Source organism: Macrotis lagotis, chromosome 2, assembly GCF_037893015.1.
Source record: "Macrotis lagotis isolate mMagLag1 chromosome 2, bilby.v1.9.chrom.fasta, whole genome shotgun sequence".
Taxonomy (NCBI): domain Eukaryota; kingdom Metazoa; phylum Chordata; class Mammalia; order Peramelemorphia; family Peramelidae; genus Macrotis; species Macrotis lagotis.
The window spans coordinates 128929063-128942242 of record NC_133659.1 but is presented as its reverse complement, the minus strand read 5'-3'; the positions used below and the strand labels follow the sequence as shown (position 1 = coordinate 128942242).

Below are 13180 nucleotides of genomic sequence, written 5' to 3'. Positions count from 1 at the left end.
TCACTTAAAATTTGTCAAATGAATTATTTCATTTCATATGTATTAGTGGTATTGATATATTTAAAGGTAAATGCATATACACTTGTTTTAGTGGGTATGTTCAGGTGATGTTTTATAATCACTTCTTGATTAGAAAAATAGTTTAAGTAATATTTAAGATAATGACTCCTTAAACAACACTTCAGTAACAGGGATTCCAATATAAGTGAGGACCACTTGACAGACTGGTTTTGTACCCTGTAATTTTATGAATCAGTCCTTTAATAAAGGTATTCTGCCACTCTCGTTTTAAATATATTCTTGCATTAATTATTGACTCTTTATTGAATCATTCAATATATGCCTTAGGAATATGTATATTATGCATTACTACATATCAGTGCATAGCTATTGTGGCTCTAAAATTATGAAAAAGAAAATTTGAACTCTGAAATTTCTCTAGATAAAAATTTCCAGTGTGGTTTGAGGAATAACATTGAAATACACATTATGGCAGTCAACATTTTTGTACTTACAGATATAACTTTTTTTAATTTTTAAAGATTCACTTAGTTTTGTAGACATGTTCAAATCTTTAGATACCTCCTTTTGAGACAGATTTATGAATCAAGTACAGAAATGTGAAAAATACGGTCCTACAACTGAGAATTTGACTTTACAAAGGAGCCTTACTAAATTAAAGAACATTTAGCCAAGCTAATTTTCTAGATTCCTTGGTAGTCGAAACTTAAAGAAAATGATTTTTCTTTCAGAGTCTTGCTTTAAATATTTAGTTTTAGCTCATGCTTTGTAATGCTTCTTCAACAAGGTTTACATAGTACTAGAAATATTTAACAGGGCAGATACTAAGATTGCAATATTATGTGAAGTTACTGCTTTTCATTTTGACTGTGCTAAAAATAATGTGGTTGTTTAGAAGGGTAAGGGTTTGTTGTTGTTCATTATCACTTCAGAGTTATTATGCCATTGAATCTTTATTTCCAATTGACTTAAAGGCCCTAATAACTAATTTCTACTAGTATGAATTGATCTGAGCAGATATATAAGAAAAATTTTATCTTAAAAAATTTTTTTTAAAATAATGAAATTAATTTTTTTCCAAAGATATGTTTAGAATATATTATATCTTATTAATGTAATTTATTCAGCATGCAATTGAGTTTTTTCCTTGGCTAAAAGGAGACATATCTACATAACTTTAAAAGCATAGAATTATTACAAGAAGTTTTATAATAGTTTTTTATGATTGTTTTTTTAAGCATTCTTAGTTTATTTTTGGGGTTTTTTGATTTTATTTTTAGGAAACAGTTCCCATGTTATACACAACAGATACTTACAGAACACTGTAATGAAGTGTGGTTCTGTAAGTTCTCTAACGATGGCACTAAACTAGCAACAGGATCAAAGGATACAACTGTTATTATATGGCAAGTTGATCCGGTAAGTATACTCACGTGAACAATTTAACTTTTGCTTAATTAAAAACTTTAAGGAACTTAATGGTGGGGTTTTAAATATACTTTGTAGATATTGTTTTTCCTTTTATAAGTTATGTCCTAGCAGTATTCTTTTTATATTATTACTATGTTTTACTTCTCTTAAAACATTGCTTGTTTTCATCATCTTTTTTTGTTTATTAATATTCTTTGATTAATGCTCACTTGCTTCTATCATTTAAATCCAGTGTCTTATCACTGTATGTGACAAGTTGGTAGAAAGTTCTCTATTTTTTCAGCTTTCTGCTTACTATTAATTGTCTTTGCAGAATACCACTTATATGTCATCAAATGCCTAGAAAAAAACATTTCATTTGAGTTATCTTCACTTCTATGGAATAAATTTTTTTCCTCATTACCACTGAACTTTTTTTTTGTTTTTTTGTTTGTTTGTTTGTTTGTTTTGCAAGGCAATGGTTTTAAGTGTTTTGCCTAGGATCACTCAGCTAGGTACCTGTTAAGTGTCTGAGACTAGATTTGAATTCAGATCCTCCTGATTCCAGGGCTCTTTCTACTCAGATATACAATAATAATTTTAAATTTTGAGTGGCAAGATTTAATACTCAAGGACTTTTATTGTAGCAAATAAGAGATTTAATATCTCTACTTCTAGTGAAGGAAATGCAGACAATTGACATTTATAATTGAAATAGTGCCAATAAAATATATAGGTAAAGAATCAAATTGGGATGTGATATATAAGTAATTGATTTTCTCTTCAATTACCTAGTTACCTGAGATCTGTTGAGAGAAAATAAGAAAAAAATCTTATAGAGGCTTTTAATTAGGCATTATCAACTTCAAAGAAAGAAGGGAACAACAAAAAAGACTCCAAAGAGAGAATCAGATCTTGGAAACTCCAGGAATAGGAGTTTCTAGGGTAGGATGATTGGTGAAACTTACTGACTAATAGGAAGAGGAAAAAAGTCTTTGATCTGGCAAAAAAGTGTGTCATTGGTTAACATTGTGTAAGAGAAGTAACAACAGAAATAAAGTAAAAAAATGACTCAAATAACTAAATGAAGTCAATCTTGACTAAGAGTTGAATAAAATTTGGGGGAAAGTAACATGGTATAAATTTTAAGCAGCTTAGAAAGGCATTGAGAGCACATTTGATTTTTGTCTATTAATGAGAAGAAAAATTAGAAAGGACCAATATTTCTTAAAGTATGTGGAAAAACCAGATGACATTTTGAGAACTGAAGTGGAAACGTGTGATTGAAGAGAGAGGGATCTGGAATCCTTTGCAATGGTGAAAGTTTAGGAAAATACATGAACATTCATTTATGGAAGGGCTTATGAGTAGTGTGAAAGAAGAAGGGACCTTAGAACAGGTAGAAAGAGCAGATTAGTGTGTGGGGAGGTCAATGCCAAATAATCAAAGAGCAGATAGAGATTGTGAGTAATAGGATTGTTATTATTTTTTCCTTGAATCAAAAGGAGGTAAGTATTGGTTGCTTTAGAGAAATAGAAGCAAATGAAATTTCTATAGAGAAGAGTATAGTATCAAAAGGAAACTCAGATCTGGAATTATCTGTTTGGATAGTATTGTATTAGAATAGATGATACATATCTTATCTGGTTAACAGTGTCCTCCTAAGGCACAGGTATCCAACATGTGACCTACAACACTCCTGAGTGGTTTGATAAGATAAAAATGTAATTGGGAGGCGGCTGGGTGGAGCAGTGGATAAAGCACCGGCCCTGGAGTCAGGAGTACCCAGGTTCAAAACCGGTCTCAGACACTTAATAGTTACCTAGCTGTGTAGCCTTGGGCAAGCCACTTAACCCCATTTGCCTTGCCAAAAAACCTAAAAAAAAAAAATGTAATTGGAAAAGGTATCCTTACATGTGGTTTAGTTGCTTCCACTTCTATTTGATTTGACACCACTTCTATAAAAGACTATCTAAATTCTTTTGGCATACTATGATTTTGATATTGTAATCAGTTGGCATGAGAAGATAAGAAATGTTTTCCATATACTTCATGGAAATATTTATTGTGCTCTGATTTTGATATCTGATATTTTTTATTCATGCATTTTTAATGAATAGAAAAGAATGGAAGATTAGAAGGCCTAGCTTTAAATTCAGGATTACAAATCTGATGTTACTATTGCCTTTCCTTAATTTTGTTTTTTATTTTTATTTTTTAAATATTATTTAAAATTTGACTTGCCCAAGGTCACATAGCTAGGCAATTATTATTAATTGTTGGAGGTCACATTTGAACTCGGGTCCTCCTGACTCCAGGGCTGGTGCTACCTGACTGCCCTCACCTTTCCTTAATTTTCTCAGTGAATCCGTAATCTTCTTAAAACTCTTGCCCTCTGTTACTAGATTAGTTTTAGTCCAAAAGATGTAGCACTAGTTACTTTCCTGCCAATGTAGCAAAAAGCTTTTTAATCACCGATCTGCCATTTGATCCAAGAACTTGGGCAGGTCACTGCTTAGAGCCTCAGTTTCCTTTATCTTTTAAATGGAGATAATAGAATTTGAACAACTTATTTCGCAGGGTGGGAAAAGGTACTACATATTCAATAATCATTATGAAGAGCTCCTATGATTATAATGTTACTCAATACCTAATGTAGCAGTGCTTCTCAAAATCGCCTTTTTTGAATTATATTGTAATTTAGTAGTTTCAAAGAGATATTGGTGTCCTGCCCTAAGCATTTTTAATAGATTTAATAAGTTGAAGATAAAGGGATAATCTTAAATGTGGGATATTTGTGTACATATCTATAATGTAGTTATGAAATGGTAGTGCTGCTGAAAGATCTTAGGAATTAGCTATGAAATGACATATTGTCAGACAAAACCAATGTGTTGCTTAGCCAAACTTGGTACACAAGAATGTTTTATTGGAGTTGGAAAAGGTATTGGAGAGTTACGTTTTTGCTTTTGTAATTTGAAATTCGATAAAACAATGGGAAGACTTGTGCTTATTAAATTATACAGACTATTTTGCTTTTTTTGAGGATGCTTTACTAATTTAATAAAGTGTGCTATGTCCCTTAGAGAAAGGGGAAAAGTATAAGAGAAGTGAATACTTTCTTAATAATTTATTCTGAGGGGCGGCTAGGTGGCGTAGTGGATAAAGTACCGGCCTTGGAGTCAGGAGTACCTGGGTTCAAATCCAGTCTCAGACACTTAATAATTACCTAGCTGTGTGGCCTTGGGCAAGCCACTTAACCCCATTTGCCTTGCAAAAAAAAAAAAAACCTAAAAAAAATAATTTATTCTGTCACTATTCAGTCAACCAGTAGAAAGATTTTACACAACTTAAAAGAGGAACAAAAAGATAGTGAACATTTTATCCTCAGACTTTACCTTTCTCATTCAAATTCAAAAAAAATAATTTTGACAGACTTTATTTGAAAGATTTCTTGTCTTTTTCCATGAATATAGATTTAGGAGACAGGATTGTCACGGTTGTTCCTTATTGTTTAGTTATTTCAGTGATGTTTGACTCTTCATGACTGAAGTTGGTTTTTCTTGGCAAAGATGCTGGGGTGGTTTTCATTTCCTTCTTTGGCTCATTTTCCAGATGAGGAATCTGAGATAAACAGTTAAGTGACTTGCCCAGGTTCATACTGCTATTAGGTGTTTGAGGCTGGATTTGAACTCTTCCTGACTTCAGATCCTGGGCTCTATCTGCTAAGTCACCTAGCTGGGCTTAGGCTGCAAAAATTTGGGTTTAAATTTACTTTAAGTATTTGAAAGTGTTTGTTGTGTTAACTTGTTTCTTGTCTATTATCCTATGGATTTTTTCAGAAGCTCTGAATTAACATTAATATGCAGCTAATTAAACTTCTTGCACTACTGCCAAAAAATAGAGACAGATGACAAATGTCTAGATTTTATAAGGGTCTGAGGATCTCTTGGAAGAGAAATAGTTCTCATAAAAGTGGTTCCATTCTTTTAAACTTGGCAGATGAAGTTCTGGAATAACTAGAAGGGGGTAGAAACTCCACTACTTAGCAATGTTTGATTATAAATTCCTTGAGCTTGTACTTAAATAAGTCTAAAATTTAATCTACATAGGCCCAGGCATATTTCTGTTCAGACTGTTGAATAGTCAAACAATGTTCTTAAAACTGTGTTAATATCTGTCATTGATAATATTATGGAGGCATGGCTAGGTGAAGCATTGGATAGAGCACTGGTCCTGGAGTCAGGAGTAACCGAGTTCTAATCTGGCCTCAGACACTTAATAATTGCCTAGCTGTGTGGCCTTGGGCAAGTTACTCTTAAATAAGTAAAAAAAAAATTTAAGACTTATTGATTGATAGTATTTATAGTTTTTTGTAATATGAGAACCTTTGCCAGATGATAATGAATTTTTATTTTTTAAAAAAATAAGGTATGATACTTTTTCTAACAATCCATTCACATTCAGCTAAATGACTTTGAACCATTATTTAATGCATATATATCATTGCTTGAATGTCAGTAGTCTTTCTTTTAAAGTACAAATAGAATTATTAATAATTAAAAATTTTAACTTTGGTGCTTGACTTGTTTTTGGTTGACCAATTTCCAGACTTAAAATTCTGTTATAAGTCGTTATTTTTTTGCAAGGCAATAGGGGTGACTGATTTGAACTCTGGTTCTCCTGACTCCAGAGCTGGTACTCTATCCACTGCACCACTTAGCTGACCCCCTAAATGAGTATTCTTAAGGTTGAGAAGTGTCCTTTGTTCCTCTGATTTCCAAGCTTTTATGATCATACCTGGAACTTTCCTTCTTCCTCCTCTCTCAAGTCTCAACCTTTTGCAAGAGTCCTTTCCCAGTCTCTTGATGCTATAGTGCTCTTCTCCTTTTGTTAATCTCCGTTCTGTCCTGATGTTTGTACATCCTTGTGTGTATGTTATTTCTCCATTATACTATAAGCTCCTTGAGAGCAGGACCTTCCTGATGCTAGGCAGTTGAGTTCAATGACTCTGTAGTAGATGTATATTTATTTATCATTGCATATATGTACTATCACACTGATAATTATGTGCATGTTATAAACTATACCAAAATAATTTTATGAACTATGCCAAAATAATCTCCATTCTGACCTCATGAGACAAGGATGAGATAATGATGAAATTATATGAGCCTAAGAGTCAATAGGGAGCCACTGGAGTTTGTTAGGGAAGTGACACAGGTCACATATGGGTGCTTAGGGAAAATCACATTGCCAGATTGATTAGAGAAGTAAAAGCCTGAAGTAGGAAAACCAGTTGGAAGCCATTACAGTATTTCAAAAGAGATAGTAAAGTTCTAAACCATAATGATGATTTTGTGAGGAGAGAAAAGCAGATGACACAAGTCAAAGTGACACAGGTTGACAGTAAAGGAGAATTGTGGAAAGGGGTTGAATTTGGATTGAAAGATTATTGTAAAGGAGTTTTCTGGTGCAGATATCCATTTATGCTTGTTTTTGCTGTGTCCTTCCTATTCCTGTGTCCTACCTAGACAGTGGGGTCATGGGCCTGCACTCAGAGCCCAGAGGGAAAAAGAGTTGCCCCAGGAACATCTGCACAGCTATTACTGTGGGATTCTGTTGGCCCCTGAAGGCCAACCCTGGCTCAGAAGTGGGAAAAGTTGGCATTGAAAAGGGAAAGATTGAATGGAGCAGTGTTGGTGGTTGGGTAGGATTGGATCTGTTAGAGACAAGCCATAACACGGAGAGTAGGATGGTATCAACTTTCCCATCTTCTAATTGTTTAATCATTCACACTTGGAGCCATACCCTAGACAGAATCTTGGAAAGATCATTGTTCTATTAGGTGCCCATGATAATTTACCCTTACCTTAACTGTCCTTCATTGTCTCCCATTAAAAACCTAATTAGAGGGGTAGTTAGGTGGCAGGGTGGATAAGAACACCAGCCCTGGAGTCAGGAGTACCTGAGTTCAAATCCGACCTTAGACACTTAATAATTAGCTAGCTGTGTGGCCTTGGGCAAGCCACTTAACCCCATTTGCATTGCAAAAACCTAATTAGATGTTCTAAGAACTCTCTTTTAATAAAAATTTGTAAAGAAATGTTAGAAATAGGAGTTTTGTAACTGAAAGAAATATTTTATTGCCAGACATGTTGACTCCCTCTAGGCTGGTAGATGTCCTTTGAGTGCTAAGTCCTGAGTGGAAGTATGGTCAAAGCCAATTGGGTATCTATACTAAGTGCCAGGTCAAAAATAAAGTGGGTCAAAACTTCCAAGCCAGTCATTTGTGTGATTGGACCCACAAGAGGCCACTTACTTTTAGAGCCTGGGCAAGATGAGGAAACCCAGTCAAAAATTAAAAAGGAGAAGCCATAGTCTGTTTAAATGACCAGCCAGGATTCCAGAGATCCCTGATGAAATGCCCACCTCCTTACCTAGAACCAATAGATTCACTGTCTGAATTGAGACCTTCCTTTTAGTTTTGCTCAGTGTACGGTCACTTTGCATATTTGTTACAAGAATTTTTCTTCTGAAATGGGGGAAAATAGGAAGAATATAAAATAGATTTTTATTCATTAAAATAAATTTGAAAGAAAAAAAGCATTTGGTTTCACTATAGCTTTAAAAAAAAATTTGTCCCAAAGAGGTATTATAGCAGTATTTAATAAAATCACAAACAAAAGAAAAAATGACATTAGTTTGAAATATTTTTCAACTTTTTTTTTTCTTTCTCAGGATACACACCAGCTAAAATTGCTTAAAACATTAGAAGGACATGCTTATGGTGTTTCTTATATTGCTTGGAGTCCAGATGACAACTATCTTGTTGCTTGTGGCCCAGATGACTGTTCTGAGCTTTGGCTTTGGAATGTACAAGTAAGCAGCAACTCTTTTCTATGTCTTCATTGCAAACATACTTGATTTGATGACTGAAGTCAGAGTGGGTTTATTGTGATTGACTTAAATCTATTTACAAAAAAAATGAAACTTGCTTTTTAAATTTATTTTTAGTATTCACTTAAAAAAATTTATTTCCAGATCTTTCTCCTACCTTCCTTCCCCCCACCCACTGAGAAGTCAAGCAATATGATATCAATTATACATGTGAAGTAGTCATGCAAAACATTTTTCCATATTAGTCGTGTTGCCAAAAAAAAAACCTAACAAGAAGCCTAAAGTGGAAAAAAATGTTTCAGCCTGCCCTCAGTTCATCAGATCTATCATTTTTCAACCTGAATTCTTTGGAGTTGTTAGGGATCATTGAATCAAATAGATGACTAAGTAAAAAGAAACTTTCAAATAGTTTAATTTTCTGTTACCTACTTAAGAGTCTGTACTATCTATGGTCCTGTGAAAGTGAATGAAGAGAGGTCTAGTAAACAATTTTTCATAAATCTTTTTTTAGTTTATGCTTTGTAATAAGATAGATTTTAAAACTAAGGATACTGGAATAACCTTTGCCATAGTGGATCTATGTTTAAATTTGGTATTAATCTTAATTTTTTACTTAATATTCTTAAATTTTATTTTTTTTTATTGCTTTTGGGTTTTTTTTGCAAGGCATTGGGGTTAAGTGACTTGCCCGAGGTCACACAGCTAGGTAATTATTAAGCATCTGAGACTGGATTTGAACTCAGGTCCTCCGGACTCCAGGGCCAGTGCTCTATATGCCACCTAGTTGCTCTTTTGACTTCTTTTAAATAGCGTTTTCATATTTAATTTGGTGGTACCAAATAACTTTTTTGCCCAGATGCTTTGCACAGCATCACTATAATTCAAGTCTTAGAATCTACTTTCCTCCCTAAATAAGACATTTACTTTTGTTTTCACCTTGGAAGTAATCCTCAGACATTTAGTACCACTTAATTTATTATTCAAGCTCCAAAGAAAAAAGTTTATTTGCTAGCTGCTTATGAGGCAAAGCTTTTTTGTTTTTAAATTCTGAAGGAAGCATGTGAATAGTTTAGGATTGCTCTTAAGTTGAGATAAAACCAAATGAATAGACTTGAGTTAACCATATTTATAAAATATGTTCATTGTTGTTTCATTGAACAGCTATTAGAAAGGAAAATTTAAAGAATTGAATAGAATGAAGACCATAGAAGCAGTAAAAATAGAAAGTTGCCTGTGGCTGAAATGCCATAATTTCAATTCTGATTTATTAATCCACCAATAGGTCTTCCAATATGACACAGGCAGGGCTGTGTATACTTTAATATTGCAATAATTGTGGGGGTTTTGGTTTTGGTTTTTTAATTTTAAAATCTCTGGTTTTCATTTGTACCAGTTTCCATTCAGTCAAGTGTTTTGACTTTTATTGTATATTGCTGTAATTTACCTCAGAAACTCCTTAAAAAGAAGATCGTCTTTAATCAGCTTATCTAGAAAATGTCTTGTTCTTTACAACATTTCTGGATATGATTTGGTGTTTTCAGTCCTCTATATGTCCTTTAAAGAGAAAGGGAGAGGATAAAGCTTATCCTCAAATTTATGGTGGGTTACCATTCTAATATTACAGCTGTCTTTTTTCATAATGATTTGAATTTATAAATTGTCTTCTGACACCAAACTTTCCAAAAAGTAAATGGAAGGATACACATAGCTGCCTAGTAAATTATCAGATAAAAATTTCATTTTTGGGAGGGAGGTATATCACATGGAATCTAATCTTTTGATCTACTGTGTATTAAAATAATCATTAATAACAGACACTAGTGTTTAGATCTTAGTTCAATTCAAATGAGGTAATTTCCTTTCTGTAAGTAATCTTTATTTAGTATGGCTGTTAAAATGACATATAGCACTGTTCTCTTAGACCTCCATAGTTAGCATTAATTCACACATTTTTTTAACACAGTTTTCTTTACAGTAGTGGCAAGAATGGATAGGTCTTATCTATATTTTTTTTCTTTGTAGACAGGGGAGTTGAGGACAAAGATGAGCCAATCTCACGAAGACAGTTTAACAAGTGTGGCTTGGAATCCAGATGGGAAACGCTTTGTAACTGGAGGACAACGTGGACAGTTCTACCAGTGTGTAAGTGCTGCTATAGGGGTTTCCTTCAGAAATCACATTTCTGTGAATGAAGTTCTTAATTTGTTCTCTCAAGAAAGCAGATTGCTGTTACTCTGAAAAATAGCACACCCATCTCATGTATATACATAGCTGCCTAGTAAATTTAAATTATCAGATAAAAATTTCATTTTGGGAAGAGGTTATATCACATGAAATCTAATCTTTTGATCCACTGTATTAAAATAATCATTAATATCAGAGTGTTCTGTTTCACTCGATCAGAATATTTGCCAGAATAAAGAATTTTTTAAAAAAAACACTTTAATGTGCTCACAAAAATAAAGTGATTAAAAATAGACCAGGTCAGTATTTCACTGTTTTTATTTGTCCATACTAAGCCTTCTTCTTTTGAATTTAGTAAGGTATTTAATAAAATATGGGAAATATATATTATTATTTATGATTGCTAAATTGTGTTGGAATTGAAGAGTTGGATTTGATTTTAAGCCCACCAAATTTGGTTTGATGTAATGGGAATTCTTCTTAGATAAACCTAATTTAGCAATAAAGTGATTCAGATTTTACAAAAAGCTTTTAGAATCTTAATCTGAAATATTTGGGAAGAGAAAGTTGGATAATATTCAAAATGCTTTGGAAAAGGTGCAGTATTCTACAAGTACTGTAAATTAAAAATTGTGAGAAAATTTGTGTTCTTTGTATTTCATTGTTTTTTGCACAGTGCAAAGTACACAAACACTTTCTGTACTTGTTGATTATTAAGAAAGTTAAACGGTTTCACTATAGTATGGGTCAACTGCCTTCAAAAACATTTTCTGTGGATCCGTGACAAGTGTTTATCTTGAAAATTTAAATTTCTTAACATCATACATAGTGAATTATTTGTGAATCTACTATAGAATTGGTTTTGGCCTGAAAATTTGTCAAAAGGTAAACCTTAAACTCTGAGGGAGAACTGTGTATCATTTTGCTAATATTTCTGTATCATATAGTCTCTCTCTACAGGAGGAAACTCGAATGTCCATAATGGGGTCATGAACCCACTTAAAAAAATTCTGTTTACTGCCATAATTTCTAATGAATTTTTAGTGGAAATATATTCCCAAAAATTCCATTTTGGTCTTTCAAGGAAGACCAGTATCCAAGTGTCAAAAATAATTCTCTTCCTGTCTTGGTCATATTTATTTTATTAGGATTTGATCTGTACTTAGATTCCTATCATGAGCAGTTTGATATTAGCATCAAATGGGGAAAATGTTTTTAAAAGATATTACTAGGAAAAATATTTGTTTTTATTTTGGAAAATTGTTACAGTGTCCTCTGATTACTCTTATGATTTATAATTCTCTCCTGATTAGGATTTAGATGGTAATCTCCTTGACTCCTGGGAAGGGGTAAGAGTGCAATGCCTTTGGTGCTTAAGTGATGGGAAGACTGTTTTGGCATCAGACACACACCAGCGAATTCGGGGCTACAACTTTGAGGACCTTACAGATAGGAACATGTAACTATTTTTTTTAATTATTATTATTATTAAATAGTAAGCATTTTAAAAAATACTTTGGTTTCAATGGTTTAATGGCATCATTTGATGTAAATTCATTTTCCACAATCAAGTATAAAGATGTTAATTATAAAATTATGCTATTTTTTACCATAAATCTGAGGTTTCTTGCCCGATTTAGAAAGTTTAAATATGTTCTAATCTCTTCCACACTTGTTAGCATTTTTCTGTTTGTTCTTATTACAGAGTTCAAGAAGATCATCCTATTATGTCTTTTACTATTTCAAAAAATGGCCGATTAGCTTTGTTAAATGTAGCAACTCAGGTAAGTTTAAAATAATTTTCCAAATTGTTTTCAAACAAAATACTAATTGTGTGAGTTTTATTATTTATATGTAAGTGAATAGAAATAGTTCTATGAAATATTGAATTGCTGTATCATAGTACTTATAATAACAATGTTATTATAACAAATAGATTAAAATGCATCAGAAAGAAAAAAAGAATATTGTTACTTTAAGGTAAAATAAGCACCTATGCTTTCTTTTGCTTATAGGGAGTTCATTTATGGGACTTACAAGACAGAGTTTTAGTGAGAAAGTATCAAGGTGTTACACAAGGATTTTACACAATTCACTCATGTTTTGGAGGCCATAATGAAGACTTCATCGCTAGTGGCAGTGAAGGTAATAGTAGTTGAATTAAATTATTGTAAGTAAATGCCATTTTTAATGTACTTAGACAGATTGAAGATCCATGGTTATTCAAAATACATGTAATTTTTTTTTTAAATGTAGTAGAAGGGAAGGAGAGCCATTCTCAGAGCCCAGGGGGGACCTGGGTTCAAGGCTGGCTCCTGATACATCTTGGCTTTCTGACTGTGGAGATATCACTTAACCTCTCAGTCTTCTGGGCAAATGACTCTAAGACTGACTCCAAGGTAACTACATTGCTAAGAGGGAACTGCTTCTTTAAGTATCATTTTACCCATGAAATCTCATCTAGTTCTTCTTTGTTCTTTTGTGTATAAGACATTATTATTCACTGATAGCAGCTGTTACTCAAAGATTTAAAAACTTTCCTGATTATAAATTCCTAGCATTTGATCTTTGTTGTGTGTGTGTGTGTTAGGTAGGAGGAAGATAGGTGAGGTTCTTGTTTCCATGCATCAAATTAACTAAGTTATTGTTTTTTCATAGTTGTATG

At 32.9% G+C, this 13180-nt stretch overlaps 1 protein-coding gene across 3 annotated transcripts in view; it reads left to right on the top strand.

Annotated features, from left to right (window-relative positions):
* WDR26 (WD repeat domain 26) overlaps positions 1-13180 on the top strand; it is a 48030-nt gene that overhangs the window by 18006 nt on the left and 16844 nt on the right. For 2 of the 3 annotated variants that reach the window (XM_074222783.1, XM_074222781.1), the window contains exons 7-12: positions 1302-1440; positions 8173-8313; positions 10354-10473; positions 11829-11974; positions 12221-12299; positions 12531-12660. In XM_074222783.1, coding sequence (XP_074078884.1) covers positions 1302-1440; positions 8173-8313; positions 10354-10473; positions 11829-11974; positions 12221-12299; positions 12531-12660 — 755 coding nt within the window. Of the gene's footprint in view, positions 1-1301; positions 1441-8172; positions 8314-10353; positions 10474-11828; positions 11975-12220; positions 12300-12530; positions 12661-12771; positions 12915-13180 lie in introns of all 3 variants that reach the window. The other variant, XM_074222782.1, reaches the window with a different exon arrangement.